The 18,806-nt window shown below is 42.4% G+C and overlaps 1 protein-coding gene across 4 annotated transcripts in view; it reads left to right on the forward strand.

Annotated features, from left to right (window-relative positions):
• Positions 1-18,806, forward strand: part of FRMD4A (FERM domain containing 4A) — a 209,551-nt gene that overhangs the window by 143,131 nt on the left and 47,614 nt on the right. For all 4 annotated transcript variants that reach the window (XM_041413402.1, XM_041413400.1, XM_041413401.1 and 1 more), the window contains exons 8-11: positions 3,743-3,826; positions 10,478-10,543; positions 10,757-10,814; positions 12,587-12,673. In XM_041413402.1, coding sequence (XP_041269336.1) covers positions 3,743-3,826; positions 10,478-10,543; positions 10,757-10,814; positions 12,587-12,673 — 295 coding nt within the window. The remainder of the gene's footprint in view (positions 1-3,742; positions 3,827-10,477; positions 10,544-10,756; positions 10,815-12,586; positions 12,674-18,806) is intronic.

Below are 18,806 nucleotides of genomic sequence, written 5' to 3' on the forward strand. Positions count from 1 at the left end.
ACACCAGCTTTGTTTTTAAAGGTTCATAACCCAGTTCTTCAGCCTTAACAGCTTGTATGTCAAAGCAGCAAGAAATGGCATATACTGAGCATTTGTCCCTCAGTTTGAGGATGGGAAAGAAAAACCTCTGAGTAAAACAAAATCCGGAACCACTGCCGCTAGTTCCTCATTGCTAGATTTCCTCCAGTTAAACTGTATGAGACATTTCAAGTGAACTCCAAGTATCTCCCAGCAATACATGAAAGAATAACAAGGGAGGAAAGCTAACAGCCAGTTTCCTGCTAGGCAGAATTTCACAATAATTTCAGCATTTGGGCAGATGGTAATCTAACATAGTTTCAGGCTTACTTTTCTTTCTGTGGAACCAAGTGACATGTAACCAATTAGAATGTATTAAAGGGTTAGAGAACTTGGGCTATATTCTTGCAGCCTAATGGTAAAGATCCTAAACACTGTATTTTGAAAGTACCATCTAATCTGAGAATCTCAGAGTATGCATTTCCTCCTGCATTCTACAGAATGAATTACCATGCTGAGAAGAGTTGGTAACTTTAACCTGCAGTTTTGTTTTTTCTTGATCATTGTCATTACACGTGCTGGAAAATGTATGGATTTCCTGAGACCACTGCATATGTAATCTTGCTCAAATTTATTTTAGACAGTATGCAAAAACTTGTTTTTTACAAAATGTTTATGAAGTTCTAGGCAGGCCTTTTGCCCCCATGTGTAGATTAAGATTGTAAGAGATGGTGACTAATTCATTTGGACAAGACTCATTAAACAGGCAGTACCAGAACAAACCCAAGAAGGTGGTGTTGTGTTTTCTAGGTCCATTGTTAGTCAACCTTACTTCAGCTTTCTAACCAGCTTTCAGGAACCCTCACAGATGGCTTTTCCAGTTCAGTTTTCATATTGTTATTCAGTCCTTTAAGTATTACCATTTCCACCATAGGAAAAAAGGGAATAAAGTGGTCTAGGGGACACAGAGAAAGTGTCTTTGGAGCCTTTCCCCTGCATATTAATAAATCTGTGTCCTAAACACCCTTCTGTATATATCAGCCCTGGAGACTGGACACTTCCGAATATAAAATAAATGCAGCACAAGTGACCGGATTAAACAAACACTTTCTAAATACAGTAATAAAACAAGCACACTGAGATATTTCACTAGAAAGAGCATGAAAAGCAGTAAGTAAAAAAACACTTGTGATCCTGCTGGAAACATTTTAAAAATTGAGGGGTTCAGTGTTTTAAAAGGAGCTGAGAGGAAAGTGACCTCATGCCCACTAGTTCAAATGCAACCCGAATCATTATTTTTTTTCCTTTTATTGATTTAACATCTTTTTGGATGCTAAATTAATTTGTTTTGAGATGAGTCTTGCCAGTAGGCTTAGTGAATGCATGGACCACAGAATGAAATACCTTTTTGTTCCTGGAAGTGATTGCCTGACTTTTGAGGTGCTTTGAGGCTGAGGCACTATCCTTAAAATATTTTCTAGGTGCTGAGCAGAAATGTTAATCCTGCCCAACATCACTAAAAATGTCTTTTTCTCTGATTCTTAAAAGACCATATCACAGCACAGGCAAACTTTGCGCCTCACTGACAGAAAAAAACAGAACTGACTGATGTTAGCCCTTTCTTTTATAGAAGCCATTACTGACTCAGAGTTTTTCCCAGACTCTCAGGGATCGTTAGTCACCACTAATCCTGCCCTATTTGATAGATTTCTGGGCTCAGAAAGTCCCTGTTTGGAACTCACTCTGTGCTTTCCCAGAAAAGTTTTGGAAATCTCTCAACTTCCTTCTCTGAGCAGCCAACCTCAAAAATCTTCATTTGAGGGCAGTTACTTCTGCTTGTACTCTGACTGTCCCACGTTCTATTTTTTTTCCCAGTTTCTTTCAAAATGTCAAAAACCTCAGTAAGAGCTGAGTATGCACATGCTGTGGAGGAGACAGCTTTTGGCAATAAACTCTAAAAAGCAGCAACTTGTTTTCTAGGCTGTCAGTCACAGAACAGAGCTTCCAGATCAGCAGATAACACAGTGCAGAGCAGCTTCATGTTCAGACTTGTGCAGATATTTACCTGCCATGGAAGAATAAATCTGAATAGTTTTTGAGCATTTGCACTTAGAAGAGAAGAACTCTGGTGGCCAAATGACCATGGGATTTGGGCAGGAGTGGGTGTTCAAACATTGTTTGTCAAGAGCCTTTTGGCTTGGCATAGGAGGTGTTACAGAGTGGTTTTCCATGTGCTTAGCATGGCAGCTGTTGCCTCAGTTCTTGTGTGCTATTCAGCACATCTTCACTCTGCAAAATTTGAGCCTCACTGAGACTTGGCCATCTCTCACAGATTTGTCCGGACTAGAAGTTTGGTCCTGTTTTAAAACTACTTAATTTATTGTCAGGGAACTACCATAATTATAAACAAATGTCTGTAGACATGCCCAAAATGCCTCCTCCTGGATTTATGTCAGTGGTTTACCCTATGGCCCAACATAGCAATTAACCTGCAGACTCCAATTAAGACAAACCCACCTAGGTCTCAGGCAGAGCCTGCTCCTGGATGTGCAAATGGAGAAATGCTGTGGGAAGATTTCTATAACTGAAGCAGTGTCACTTCTCTACAAGTCAATATACAGAGTGTCCCAGAGAAAAGGATAAAACCCAGGGTGATCTGGGATGTCCAAGAGCTCCTCAAGTCTTTAGCAGATGTCAGGATCTCTGGTCTACAGCCAGAGAGGTCAAGACTACCTGTCTACCAGCCTCATGGGAGAAGCCAGTGGGCTGGGGAATCTGGAGCTCTGGAAGAGGTATCTCTCTCTGAAGCTCCAGGACAACCACACGTTTGGGTAGAATAAAGGGAAGGGTATAAGAAGGCAGAAAAACTTGCTGTAACTAAGTAAGCCAATAAACATGAATTCTTTGGCACTCCTCCGTGTCCTGTCTGGCCCTCTTGGCTGTGTATTTCTACAATTTTAGAAATTAATAGCAGCACTGCCTTCCTTCCCAAGCCTTTGAGGCTTTTTTGTTTTTTCCTATGTGCACACAATTCCATGTGTGTTTAAAAGTGGGAAGGGAGGCATTTGGGGTTTGTAGGAGAAAATCCCACGGTTTCATCTGTGAGAATATGCCTCCCATTTCATGAGTTCTCCCTGCTCTCTGCTGCACGGTGATGCTGCTCCAGCTGGCCATTGTGGCCACTGGAGGTTGCAGGGAGAAGAATGTTAATGAGGTGGTTGTGTAGGAAGATTTTATGTAGCAGGACCCAAATTCAAAGTGGAGTCTTATCAGTGAAGACGTTATGCAAGAGGTTAAGAACAACCTGTGATACTAAGAAAGCAAATTATTACTTTTTGCAGCAGTTTGTAAGGCATTAAATAAAGATGTACAATGGCAGCTAAAAGCATCACTTTCTTTCCCCCTTGGTTTTTTTCCCCTCTATGAACATGTCCGTGACACCCTGCTCAGTGACATGTGACATGGTGGCTTTTGTGTCCAGTCACTGGTAGGAAGTGTTTCAACATAACCATCTGGGAGAGCTTCTCTCCAATTTTGATAATAGAGGGAAAAGTTAACTGGGCTGCCATAAAACAAATAAAGAGAGGAGAAAAAGGAAACCCCAGTGCCTTTTGTTAAGAAGGAACAGATGTAGAGCCATAGCAGCCTGCCAGCTAGGTCAAGTCATATCAAATATTGTGGTTGTTTTCTTGTAGCCTGATCCTCCTTTTGAACTCTCTTTCAGCAATGAAGTTGTAAGGAATGAATTAAAGAAGCTGCCAGCCCTTCCAACACCAGCGCTGAAGGAGCATCCTTCCCTCGCCTACTGGTAATGTATCCCTCTCCACACTGCCTTGTGCAGGACCTGCCTCTGGCAGCGTGGTCTGAGACTGGAGCTGGGATGCAGAGATTCCTGCTCTCTGCCACTGGGTCTGTCACTGACTCATTGCATGACTTAACACAAGTAGAGCTACCATCCTGGGCCTCAGTTTCCCTATCTGCCAAATTCCTTAGTGGCCAAAAATCCACTAAGTGTGCAAATGTCCCGATGAAATCAAGAGGCCTAATGTAACATTTACTTTCACAGCACTTTGAATCTGTGAAAGAGTTTTCCCAGTTGGAAATGTCAGTGTTTTGCACTGCCCTGTGTTGAGTGATTCAGTTTCATCTTGCAAATCCTCTCTATATGGCATAGCTGAACTCATCTCCTTTTATATGAACTCAGTGTTTGGAGGTGGATGCTTGTTTGCTCTGTCTTTATTGCACTGAAAAACAAGCTCAAGGTAGAAGCAGGGTCACATTTAGATTTTACATGCCACACACATAGATTCTTTGTGCCACCCTGCATATCCCTTTTATCTGTGCAAATAGGAAAGAATTTGGGGAAAGACTATTCATTAAAGGGGAGATACTTTCACTCCATTTTCTGCTTGTTGCTCTTTCATGTTTGCCTTTAAAGCATTAGGCTACAAGCCTGGGGGTTGGATTGAGCTTCTTTATCTGCTACTCTTTTCATTTCTGCATTTTGGTAATCTCAGGATGGCAGGGGAAAACAAATCAGTTTGTGGGCTATGATGTCAGTCCTTCTCTTTGCCAAAAAGGTCATCCTCTTCTCCTAGCATGGCTACAACAGTGGAATTAACTGTACCTAATGTCAAGTCATAGGCAAACTCATCGTGAGGTCTCCTAATCCCTTTCTGAGAAAATAAGGAGAGATTCAGAGTTCCCAGCTGAAATTAGGATCACTGACACAATAACTGTGGATCATCCCAATCTCCTGATATTTCTCTCAAAGAACCAAATCAAATCTTCATGGAAAATGATAAATGTAGGCTGCCATCTCATTGAAGAAGAATGGTTTTCCTCTTAGGAGCATCTCTTTTTCCAAAAACTACTCCACACACTCAAAAGCAGTACATTTCCAGGTGGCCTGGCTCACTGGCAGACTGGGAGCTCAAGCTGAAAGCCATCTCAAGAGGAGTGATGGGAACAAGTAGGCATTTACAGGGAAAGCAAATCTGACCCTTCAGCAACAACATGGCCTAAGGTCTTCATAAAGTGCCGCATAGCGAGAAGAGCCACGTAAAATCCTCGTGCTCAGAATATGAGTATTTGCATTTATACACAAGGTAACAGCACTTGCAGCTGAACTTAATTTTGTGGGGGGTCTCATGTGACTGAGAACAGGTCACAGGTTGGGAAGGCGGTGTTGCCAGTGGAGTAATAAAATCAGAGGCTACAGTCCTGTGACTCCCTTGTGATTTCACGTCAGTAAGCAGGTCTAAAAGACCTCTTTAACATTAGTAGTTCATTATTTTTTAATGATGGCTTTTTTCTAAACACCCTCTGAAACAGTTAATGCTCTCAGGAAGTGTCTGTTGGTGAATCAGAAAAAAAGCCTCAAAATTACAGATCAAACTTTAGTGATCTAAGGGAGCAGATTTTTAAAACTCTGTTCTCTGACATATACATATATGTTCTCTTCACATCACATGCAGATTATATACCAGATGCAGATTTCATCCAAACCTTTTCTGTGAGCAATCAGTTTTATTCTGCAGTTCTTCAGTGTGAGTGCAAGCAGTCACAAGTGAATATCCAACCCTGGAAATAAACTTTTAAAACATTAAAGATGGGATGGGTAATAGCTCTAATTAGTTTAAAACAGACAAACAAACTTTGTACTATATTTTTTATCAGCTGAAGTGGATTAAGAGATAATAAAATAGATAATCAGGTAAATACTGTGATACCTTTGGCAAGGTGCTGTAAAAGATCTTCATAAAATAATACATTTCCATCACACACCATTAAAAAGCATCAGCTATTGCACCTACCAAATTTAGCAACACCTGTGGGACGAGTCCTCGATTCTTAGATCAGCAGTTTGCACCTCTGATTCCACCTTCATGGGGTCTCCTGGTTCCATACCCTTGGTGTAGGCCTTTCCTTCACTGTAATCTCTTGCAGCTTTCTCCAGGTTCAGAATAATCAGTTGCACATCTTGTTCTCAAGCATCTTTTGGCATCTCTGATTACTGGTAAAGAAAGAAGGGGCTTTTTGGTGGATTTGTTTCTATTTCTTTTTCTTTTAAAGGAAAGCTGAGCTTCTGGTCCTCCCACACAGTCCAGGAGTTGAGGCCCTGAGTTTTGATTTGTCTTGGCCATGCATGGAAACAGACATGAAACCAATCACAGAGACTGGAGAGAACCTTTAGAAATGCATTAACGCACAGTGCTCCTTTCCTGACACTTGTCATTGCATTTTATCTCATTTCAGATCCTCTCTAACAAGCCAGCCCAGTACTCAGCTGTCAGTAATAAGGCCAATATGAGGTGCAACAACACAAAAGTGAATGCTAGGTTGGGATTTTCAACAGACCACGGGAAGATAGACTTCTCCCAGGTTCCCACTGACTTTGAATGCGAGCTTGTTTTTAGCAACCCAAAGCATCAGTGTTGCCAGAAAACCCACCTCTGAAAACATTAGCTGAAAATCACTATTTAGTGATTTTCTCTGGTTCAACACATACCTGAGGCCATGGTCTAGCTCTTGGTCCTAAGAGGTGCTGGTGGCTCCAGAGGGACAGCATACAACTGCAGATAAAGACATTTTTTGTTCAATAATGCAATCAAAATGGAAAAGTCATGTTAGAAACAGAATAACACTAAAGAACAGCAATGAATGGACAGCTATTTAAAACAGCTCAGTGTGCTGGGAAGAGAGGGAGGGAACAACTAACTTTGAAAATCTGGATCTGATGAGAAGCTCAAGGCCTGCATTTGCTTGCAAGTTGTCTGCTGTCCAGTTCTCTAAGCTGCTGGGACAGGAGGGATTTCTTGTTACTTCTAAAGATCCTTATCAGAGTTGTCTGCTGCAGAATATCATCCATGTATTAATTTCTGCAGCTTTGGGGGGAATGTTTTATGAGCTGGCAAACAGACAGCAGTGCTTCGGCAGCCTCCCTGTCTCTGTCTCCACATTAGTTAAGCATTCTCTGCCAGCCCTGCACTGTGAATGAGTTTCTGTGTCACCCACACAGCAACAAGGCAGAGCAGGAGGGAGAGGAGACGTCAGCTGGTGGTCCCAGCAGTGTCCCAGCACTCTCCCAGCTGTCAATAGCAGCATGGCAGCTGCCTTGAGATGAACAGCTGAAATGATAGGGAGCATGTTTATAGGCTCTGCTAATGCTCCTTCTGACCCGTGAATGATTTTGCTTGTTTTCCCTGGCATGTGTTGGGCTTAACCCTCCAACCCAGAGCTGGAGGCAGAAAGCAACCTCTGTGCTGGATGATCCTTCTTGCACAGGGCAGTAGAAGGAAAAGGAAGTCCAGATAATTGTTAGAGGAGGGATGTCACACTGATTGTTCTGACTGTGAATGTTTTTCCAGAGTGGACATTGCTATCTGATCTAGGTGCCCTCAGCTCCCTTTGCTGTCAGGAGAGAGAAGCAGCAGTAACCTCCTCCCAAGGAATCTGTCCAAAATAGATTGGATGAATTGTACTCTGGAGTACATATTTCTTTCCCCAGTGACAAGGCCAGTGCTGCAGGAAGGTGAAAGGCCACAGATCCCACTCCTAAATATGGCTTTATTGATATTTCAGGCTTTATATTTTTTGTTCAAAGGAAAGAAGAAACAAAGGTGATACTTGCCTGGCACTTAACATCAGTAGACCACAAAACATTTTACTAAGAAAAATCATCAGTACCCTAATAGAACAATGGGGGTATAGTATTGCCTGCATTTGCTTAGAAGAACTGGGTAGAGCCTGGACTCTCCCATATTTCTAGCATGGGTTCAAAACACAACTCTTTGTCCTGCTATTCAGGAAGGCTCCCTGACATCTGGTTTGTCCTTTTGAAGGAAATGGGCCATCAATTGGCTTCCCTACCCAAGGAGTATGGTCTAGGAACATATCAATTGTTTTATAATAATAATTTGTAAGAAAGCAGAGCACATCCGGAATCACATTAAGTAATCAGCATGTCCAGGTACATCTACTCTTTCCTTGAATGGCAGCAATATGAGAGCTTGATCTGTGCAATAACTGCATAGAGTGGAAAATAAAGCTAGGAGTATTTTCCACTGGAGAAACTCCATTATTTTCTGAGAAGTCACTCCTGGTTTTTTCCTGTCTGAGACAGAGGAATTGCATCCACATGTAATCATGGTTTTAAGAGGTAATTTCAAAGAGCTGTAAGCCCTCTCTGTCTATCTTTTTTATTAAGAATGATGTTTTTTGGAGGTCTTCCAATACTGAACACTCATGTAATTCAGTTATTGCTCCAAAAGTAATCCTGTTTATGATAATCATGGCAGGAGACCCAGACTCTGCCTTCATGTGCACACCCATAACATCTGTGGTACTTGCTCGGATCAGTGTGCTGAATATTGTTTCATAGCTGTAGAATTTAGAGATCATTTTCTAAGCATTAAAATGATTCTGAGGGATTTGATGGGAGAGCTGGACCATTCTTTTACCCATGCAATGTGTCACTGGCTCAGTCACCACCCTGTTCCTGCTGTGGCCTGCTGATGGGACAGCTCTGAAAAGGGCTCTTTTATTTTTGTAGGGGGAATGGGGGAAGCCACTTTGCGAGTAAGGAAAGCAGTTAAATAACCTCCCAGATAAACAGCAGGCTTGTGAGGGAAAAGCTGGCCCTGCTGACAATCTGACACTGTCTCTGAATTGTTCTTTGCTGCCTTCACTGATGTTTCTGATTCTCCTTTCTCTCTTCGTTATTAGGGCTGCACAATCCTCAGCTTCCCTGCGGCTCTTCTTTCTAAAAGCTGTTGTGGCTCTGGAGATTCTGGCTCTCTTTCTAAAAGAGATTCTGTCTTCTCTGGCACAGGGGTACAAATAGGGAAGGCAGCAATGAGAAGGAGATGCAGTCATGTTAAGCTGGGATGGTGAAATGCTTTGCAGTCCTCCACAAAAGCCCCCATGGGCTGCATCTCTGAGCAGCCGTGGTGAAGTCATCTACCATCATCCCACCCTGCTGTGCTCCTTCACACTGCCTAGCAATACAACTGGCTTCAGTTCTGCCTGGGCAAGGATTACCACACGGTGGACAGCTGAAAGGCCTCATTAGGGGGTCCTGCTGGATCCAGGAAATGCAGGGAGGGAGGAATGCCAGTTCACATTGCCCTAAACCACATGCAGCCTGGTGGCATGGGATAGACACACGACACGGATGGAAGCTCATGCAGGGCCAGGTGGGGAGGGCACTAAGGTGGCATGAAGGTAGTTTAGGTTTCCCTCCTCTTGGTCTGGCAAGTTCTGTACAGTATCTCCAGGCCACTCAACAGATTCCCTGTCCTTGAGAATCAAAAATAAAATACAAAAAGCAATAAATTAGTTTTAAACCTGAGGACTTCAGTGTTTTGTCATGCTAGTGTAGCAGAGCAGGTCCTGTGTACATTACATTGCATCCTCGGCTTTGCCATGCTGTGACCTTGCTGGCACAGCTGATTGTATGCATCAAATAGCTCTGCTGCCCATTCACTGGCAAAGAATGAGTGAAATTCTTTAAAAGTGAACTTACATGTGTCTTTCAACCTGTCATTTGGGCCATGCTGATCTCTCTTGGATGCTCCATCTCTACTGCTTATTGGCACACACTCAGAATTGTTGTCTGACACAGAGGCCCACTAGTGTGGAACAGCCTCCATGGTTCACCTTGGAACACATGATGATATGGTTCATGTCTTTCTACAACATAAAATGATCTTAGTCTCCAAGGAGCTGTTGGAAAGGGGCCCTGGCTCATACCAGCTCCCAGTGCTTAGCCAGGACTTGCCTGGGGGAGTGCAAGTTAGTATAACTCTAAAGTAAGCAAAGGCACATGAATACTTTAGGAGTAAAGAAACTCAAGTTTGAGTGCCCTGGAAATATCCCCTGTCACTGCTGCTATTGGTGCTTCTGTGTACACTAGGAATTCCTGCTGAGAGAGATTGCTCCAGAGTACTTCCAATAGTGTACCTGCAGTTATGCAGTTGCAGTGAGGAGAAATCTGTCAGTCTTAGGGCTATGACTGGCCACCAATTTCTGACAGTTCTGCCCATCTTTCAGAGGACATGATGAGCTTGAAAAGAAGTTACAGCAGTTAGGACAAAGCAGATCTTGAGCAGCTCCAACACAAATCTGTTTGTCCTCAGTGTAGTATTGTGGGTATCATTTGTAGATAAGGAAAGGAATGCAGAGAGGGAAAAGTCTGTACAAGTAGGTACCATGTTTGTGAGGAAAAAGGGTTCTTCCAGAGACCCAACTGTTAGAAAACCATTTTTATTCTCAGTCTGTGACTCCCCCTTTATTTACCCTGTTCTGCACCAAATCCCCTCATCTAATGGTTTTGCTTGGCATCTTTTGATTCCATCAGTCAGTAGCTGTGTTAACAGAAGCATCTCTTCAGCTTTTGACAAGATTTTTAGTCATGATAATGCCATTACATAAAACATCCAATTTTTTTCCTTTCCAGTGAGGATCGAGTCATTGAACATTACAAGAAACTAAATGGTCAGACAAGAGGTCAAGCAATTGTAAAGTAAGTGAAAAAAGAATTATTTCTTTGTGACCTTTGTTTCATTATGAAGTGTTTCTACGGGACTGTAAATACAATATGTAACTATGCCTCCCATCTCATGCAATGTTTCATTTTAAAGTATTTCTTGGCATAATTATTTATTTATCAAAGTTTTTTTTCAGATCATCCTCTCAGCTTCTCAGACGTGTTATTCTCTTCTGTGTTGTTTTGCAGTTACATGAGCATTGTAGAGTCCCTCCCAACATATGGAGTGCATTATTACGCAGTAAAGGTACGTGCTACAAGAAGGTCTTTCACAAATTAAACTCTTGCTGGAGAGGGAGGGAGAGAGGTACAAACAGCCATCCTGCTCTCAGAATACAATACACTGCTACTAAAGTCTCGTTTCACTTCCTGAGGTAGGATAAACTTATTTCAGCTGTGTGTGCATGTTTAGTAAATACAGTTCCAAAGAGGAAAATCCTGTTCTTGGAGATAAAACTCTTGCAGTCCTATTGTGCTGGAGTGTTCAGCTCAGTCAGCAGCATGGCAATGCCAGTGAACCACCACCAAAGGGACAAGCCAGACACATCTCTGGCAGACAATCCTTTTTGTAGCTCCAAGAGGTCAGATCTTTCCCAGATGGCAGATCCATGAACACCTACTTAGGGCCAGCCATGACCTGCATACTGTAGCTCCCCTGACATGTGTAGATGGATTGTAAATCTTTTTAATTCCTAAACAATCTTGTATTCTAGAGATAGGTAGCACATTCTCATCCCCAAACAGCTCTCCACTTCTGTGTGGACTTCATGCAGCTATTCATGAAGTTCCTAATTTCTTTTGTCTAGTGATTTATCACCAAAATTTCTAGCCCCATATTATTATAATTATTACTTCCCTGCCTGACCAGCTGTGTAGGTTTGGGTTTTTTTAAGTAGAGAAATCAATAGACATAGAAAGAAAGCTAGAGCCACATTCCCCAGAGCATATTCCCTCATTTATCACCCCTGAAGTTTTGATGTGTTTCATCATTATCTCTGTGCACAAATCATATGGTTTTTCATACATCTGTAATGTCTTGTACACATGGGGTACTATGAAAACACAAATATCTGACTGTACCTGTCTCAGAAGATGTGTTTCTAGTATGTTCCTGCTAATAGGATGTAATAATAAAGTTATTATTATTTTGCAAAAATCATTAGCCTCATCTTTTCTCAGAGAACAGGATCTCTCCAGCACCCTTTGCATCCAGTTCTCTTGGACTACTCTAGATCAAGAAAAATGTAATGGATTGGGCTGGACATTCTATCCTGCAGACTTGAGAGCTATTCCAGTGAGCTCCCCATGGTCAATAAGCAGCAGTGAGCAGCAATGAGGCAGCAAATATTGCACATAATAGGGTTTGCTTCTGCCTGATGTGGGGGTTTGGTTTTGCTGTGTTTTACCCTGCCATTCTCTATCACATTAACAGAACAGATGTAATTTCATTGAGGACTTCAGCTCAGTAAATTGCAGAGACTGGGATCAGATATCAGCCATTACTCCATAAGGACATTTTATTGCACACTCAGACACAAAGCAGTTGGGTCCGAGCCTGTCAGACCTTATCACTTGGTAGCTCTCAGATCCCATTACTGCTGCATTTTCAAGACTAATGCTAAAATCCCTCCACATAATTCAAGTCAGCTGGGTGATTCGCTTTCCTTCCTCTCCAATCTCTGAGTGTTCAGACTGAATAATTTACAGGGAAGAGAATGAGGATGCACCACTGCACAAGGGACCGTGTCAAACCTCCTCAGCACCCCTGACAGCATTTTGAGTAACTTGATCACAAGTGATGTATTTTAAATTGTTTTATATGTCATGGCCAAAAGTGAAACAGATCTCTTCTAAACACTATGGAGCTTTGTGACTTGTGGGAACTCAGCAGGGGGAAATTTAACAACACCCATTCAAAGATATTACTTAGAAACAATTCTTCATCTTGAACAACAACACAGGAAATCTCCAGCATTTCCCCATCATATTCAATATAACTCCCTCTGTTTTCTCTTTCAGGACAAGCAGGGAATTCCGTGGTGGTTAGGACTTAGCTACAAGGGGATTTTTCAATATGACTACCATGACAAAGTGAAACCAAGAAAGGTAAGTGTTTGCTTTTCTACCAAGGTCTGGGCTTGCCACACATGTCAAAGCTTGAGTCAAGTGTGTGATGTACACCAAATGCTGGCATTGATTCAACTGATTTTTGAAGGATGTTTGTTTTCTCCTAAACTTGTCTCAATGTCTGCAAAGAATTAATGGACAAAAGTAGCTCATAATTTATTAAAAGTTGTGGAGTTTGGAGGAAATAAGCGTCACTTAATCTTGCAATTTACGTTTCTTTATTGTGTGATTCGTAAGACATAGTTGGGAACTCAAGGCCTGATCCTCTCAGGTGCTGGAGGCCTTCCATTCACTGGCAATGGTGGTTTGGGGGTGCTGAGCCAACCCTTGATATTGTATTGTCAAGCCATAAATGATCTGAGAGAGAAAGGAATGAAGAGACAGGAAAACTGCTTCCATTTATTACAAAAAGAAAATTGCATTATTTTCTCAGGACCAGCATTACATTTGATAAGGAACAATTTTCCTAACTGTTGAGTTAATGTCAAGGTAGCAGGGAAAGCTGATTTTCAACACATACCTAAAAAAAGGAAGTTTTGATTCTTGAGCTCAGCCTATGAGAGGGGCCCGTGTGTTCTGATTTTCCCAACTAGAATGCCATCTAGTATAAAAAACCTGATCCCTGAGCACCTGCCCTGCAGGTGGGAATATGGAGCCTGTTAGCAAAAGTGTCTGTTGCACTGCAGAGACATCTGCAGTTGTGGAGACATCAGGAGGCAAGGCTTCAGGCTGGCTTATAGGCTGCAGAACTGGATGATTTGGAGCAACTGAGCAGCTCTTCTGTGGATGCAAAAGCTTCCACAGTGAATTAAGTTCTGTATTTGTCTTTGCATTGTCTATGTACCAATTCTTCTTTCTCATCCTCTGGTGACATTCAAGGTGGACATTGCCTGGTGCTTACAGAAAGCATCTTCTATTAAAATGAACTAGAGTCAAGGTTTTGGTAGAAAACTGAACTGCTAAGGAGGCAGCAAGAGACAGTAGGTGCATCAAATAGCCTTTTATTCACTCTAGGCTATTAATGGGACTTTTATTCATTAAAGGAAAGGACAAAGAGAGTAAGGAGGTCTTCACAAAGACTAGGAGACACATTTATTTGGGATCAATCATTACCTGCAGGGCAAGACATCCTCACACACGGTAGTTTAAAACATGCCTAGGCTAGGTGTTTGTACCCACATATCTCTACCAGTGCCAACCCCCCAGGGAAGACATGTACTTAAAAGATGCCTTCAGAACTCAGTCTCAGGAATACAAACATTTCTTTGGAAGAAATTAGTGCCCTGCCATGACAGGACTCAGCTTTTCACACATTATAGCAATTATTGTCATCCCTCTTGGGGTGAAAGGGTTGGTGGAGAGCATCAGAACAGGTGCTCTGACTGCATGAGAGGAGACACGTTTCCACCAGACGGGTCAAGCCTCCTTTCTCAGCTTTTCTACTTTCTCTTCTCAGCTGTTCAGGGTGATCCACTCTGTTGCACTGGTTTTGGAGCTTGATTAAATCTTCACCAGCCTCTCTGTGTCCCCACTAGCCTACCTCTAGCACTCACACTGCACTTCAAATCAGGGGCTTTAGGCATCTCTGATCCTTCTTCTCCAAGTGTAACCCTAAAAAAAATAGGGTGCTGGTATTCTCTTTGTTGGCAATTATTTTTTTGGTCTCAGCAAATCATGTATGAAATCCAGGAGACCCAAAAACATGGTGCTGCCTTATGCATAAACCACTAAGAACTGTGGCAGAAGTGGTCATTTATCTGTGAGGGAAGGTTGGGTGGGAAGAGAAAGCAGAAATTTCCAGGCCTGGATCTGTCCATTGCCACAATCCAGAGATCACAGCAGTGAAAAGACAGCCTAGGTGAGCATTTCTCTGCTACATGATGCTTGCAAACCCCATCTGTTGGCAGAGCTATTCCAAAATGAACAGCCTAAATCACGGATGGGACTTGGACAGAGTGGCTGAGGCTTCCTTATTTCTCCATGGAGTGATTTTACCTTCTGTGGAGCAAGTCAAAGGCTTCTTACCCTACACAGGTGGTAAAACCCCTCTGGCAAGAGCAGATCAACTGCCTCGGTGAGGCGTAATGTTTAATCCTCTTGCTAATTAGATTGTAAAATTGCACTTGATAACCCTGGTATCTGGGGGCAGCCTGCCACAGTATCTGATTCATTTCACTGCACCAGCATGTGCTGGTTCAAATCTTTGCTGAGCAAATGGGAGGGGTAAACTTTACTGAACTTTCTGCAAGGTAAAATTAGTGGGGGAGGAGGAAAGAGATTATGGCTTTTCTGGTCTTTAATATTTTGTTCCTGCACACTGCCGATGCCAGAAACAAATTGAAAACTTAGAATGGAAAAATAAGTCTCCCTTGAAAAAACACAAGCAGAAAATTTTAGCAAGAAACCAGCTGAAATCAAGACATTTATATTAAGTGCATATAAAAACCTTGCTTGTCTTATGAGGAAGATTGTAATGTTTTCCTATATGTCATCCTAGATAGATTTCCATGTTTCTTGTGCTTGCGAGTAAAACTGTAACACACACTAAGCAGCTGAACCTATCTCGGGCAATCCCATTAGCAGTCACTCAAAACCATGATTTCATTAAATTGCTGGAGTAAATCAGCCATGTGTCTCTAGAAAACTAACCAGGTTTGTCAGCAAGTTAGATGAGACTGGAGAGGGGAATTTAGGCTGACACAGGGCCAGAACCTCATCCTGCTTGCACTGCTCTCACTCAGGCACCAAGTTCTCCAGCATTACTGGGGATGCAGCTGAGATGGGTATCTGGCACCTAGTCCTGGGTGGTTCAGATGGGAATGCAGGCCTATTAAACTGGAATGCAGTTGTACCTAGACTGCAGAGACTAATGTGTCTCTGTGTTTCTATTTCTATGTTCCTTCCTGCCTATACTTGAATTTTGTGCAAGCTCTGAACCTACCCAAATCCATCACTTTGAGTGTCATCCTTTTTCTTCTGTCTGTTGAGGGCTAGCTCACAGACTCAACAAGCCCTGTGAAAGGCTTCCCCTTTGCCTGTTGCAGTGCAAATTTGGTCCTTATGAGTTATAATCTGCTGGCTGTTCATTCTTGGGTACGAAGTCATTGCAAAAAGTTTTGGTATACTACACAAAATCCAACGCTCCAGCTGAACAAGAAGAAGGGAGTATCAATTGTGGAAAGATGGCTGCTGTCCTGCCAACCATATACTGAGGCATTCTGGATGCTTGCAGAACCAGTGTCATTTGTGTAGAAACAGCTCACAGCTTCCAGGGTGAAGTGGACAGAAATGGACAGAATCCATTTCCCTCTGTGTTAAACTTAGCTTCTACAAATGCTTTCTTGTGAAAAGACCAAGCCCATCATTTTCAGTGAAGGGTCATTAGAGGGTTTCTTGCTTGAATTTCAGAGCAACTAGAAAGAAAGCCAAGGCACTGCAGCAGCCCAATGTGAGCATTTGTCTGTGAGTGGTGCGTGTCCATTTTAACCAGCACACAGGGATGTGACTCCACTCCATCCCCAGAGGCTGTACACAGAGCTGCAGTGTAGCCTGGAGCTGTGAGATCCACACCCAAGTAGTAGCACCAGGCATATCTCTGTTGTTCTAGTGAGATATTCCCAACTGATTTAAGAGCCCAAAGGCATTTTTTAGTGCAAACAGCTTAACAGCTAGTAAACAATTAACTACAAGCTGAAGAGTGAATGATTAACAAAGTGAGCCAAAGGACTTCTATATGGCAGATAAAAAGAGAGAGAAAATGTTTGACTTATCACTAAAAATAAAATTACCTTAAAGGAGAGTCTGGTAATGTTTAGTTGCTTTGTAATAGGTATGTCTATATAGTGTTATCTCATTTTTTTCTATAGAAAGCTAGTGGCAATGAAACCTAAAGTGAGCCTTTTTTCTCAGACTTATCAACATTATCACTGCTTACATTATCTGGTTACTGAAGAGAACCCAAAGGGAATAAAGGTTTTTAGAAATAAGACAAAATGTCAGGCATCACAAAATTCAGCCATTAATGTAACTTGGCCAAAAATTTCCTTGTGACAGCTACCAGTTTCTGCCATTTCTTCTCAGCATTACCCTTTCTCTGAGATTAAATGAAGCATGCTGTGAGAATGCTCTGTCACTTTCCATAAGGTCTATGCAACAGTGTTTGGGTTCTCATGTCAAAGAATTTGATTTTTAGTTTGTAGTATCATCATGAATCCAAAGCAAAAGTTGGGTTGACTTTCCATTTAAACATGCAAAACCAAGAGGAGAGTTGGACCCATCTTACCAAGCAATGCAGAGTAAATTCAGCAGTTTTAAGTGTCTGATCAGAGAAAAATCACCTACTTGTCAAAAGCATGAGCAAAGTAATCAGCACATTAATTGTGTCCAGAAAGTGAAAGATTGCTGTCCGGTGCCACTTGGCCTTTTCCAAACAACAAGAGATAGAGTGAACTTTCCCAATCCAGAGGCAAAATGAGATATTTACACAGGAGGAGCAATAGCCTAATTAAGAGCTGCTTTATTGCAGAACAAATAGATCCTCTCTGCTTTAGGGCATAATGAAGCATTGTCAAGTCAGTAATTGCATTGATGGAGTGGTTAAACTTGTGCTTCCTGTGGTGAAGGAATGACAGACCAGTAACTTAAAAAAATGTAAAGGGTTGATGTGAAATGTACAGAAAGTAGTGAATGATGGGGAGGAGGGAGCTGACAAATTGCTCTCTGTCCTAACTGATCATAGAACACAGGGAGAGCCAAAAAGGCAAAAGAAACATGAAATTCAGATTAGTTACAGGGAGCCCAATTCACTTGCACAGCTCCTTGCCACATTATATATATAATAGAGGCCAAGATGTCAGAAGGATTGAAGATAGCACGAAAAGTGTGACCTTCCATCCAGGGTTTTGACATTGGGTTGGTTATTTTCAAAGAGGATTTTGGGAGGGGTTATAAATCCTCATGTTCAAGGAGGGTGTTTGATTTGACACCAAGTTGGTTTCTGTTGTCAGAGGTATGGAGCATGTGTCTCACTCCTCTCACTGGCATGCTGCTGAGCCACAGGGTGTATTCAGAACAGGCTGGACTTTCTCTAGGGCATCCAGAATCAAGTGAGGTCAGAAAATGTATTGGACTCGTGTTTCATTGGGCTCCTCATCATTTCCTAGGACCTTTGCAAACACCTTTGCATTGCAGACAGGGATAGAAGATTTCAAATTTACAAATGATAAAAAATGAGCAGAAACCATTTCCAGGAAATACTGGTTTAAAAGCTCGTGGAGTCTCAGTGGCACTGCTGTAATAAATTATTCACTGTGATTAGCAGGCTGTTAAGGACTACCTGCTGACTCCTTCTGCTCTGTGCTTTCATTTCTCTTCCTCTTGCTGATCCCTTGTGCTTCTTGGGTTATGGACTTGGCTGTAAACTGAACCAGTCTTCAGGTCACGGTGGGTTCAACTCCTTTTATAGTGCAGTAATTCAGTCTTGGTTTAGTATTTGGAAATGTGGAGCATGGAAGGAGGGAGACATATACAAAGCAAGGTTCCTTCCCATAGACAGAGGTTGCTCACCCAATTTCTTTCCTTAAGACATAATACCCAGACCTGCAAACACTGAAAAGCAGGCACAGTTTAAAGCCTTTCCCTGCAGAAATGCCCTATTCTATCCCCATAAAACAGGAGACCATGTTCTCACCAGCACCTTTTTTGCTGCTGTCTGCTTCAGTTTGGGGTTTCTACCATCCAGCACCAGGCACTTCCCCTTTCAGCACTCACTACTCCATGCCTTACCACTGTGCCAAAGAGCTGCCAAACACAGTGGGAGCTGAATAAATGACATCAAAGCACACTGGGCTGGAAAGCAGGATTATGTCCCTGACACTGAGAACTTCCACAGGATTTGGCTGGACATGCCACTGGGCTGTGATTCAGTGAACATTTTTTTTGGCAGCAGTATCAGCTGAAGTGGCCTTCAGCACTCTCCTCCCCCATCACAATCCTGCCCCCACTGCTCACTTCCTCCCCTGGGCCCCCTCCTCATCCATCCTGGTATAGCTGTGCAGTTGGGAAGGAAACTGCTCCAGAGAAGGGATTGACTGGCTTAGCACCACCCAGCCAT

Source organism: Onychostruthus taczanowskii, unplaced genomic scaffold (assembly GCF_017590055.1).
Source record: "Onychostruthus taczanowskii isolate IOZ18803 unplaced genomic scaffold, ASM1759005v1 scaffold41, whole genome shotgun sequence".
NCBI lineage: Eukaryota > Metazoa > Chordata > Aves > Passeriformes > Passeridae > Onychostruthus > Onychostruthus taczanowskii.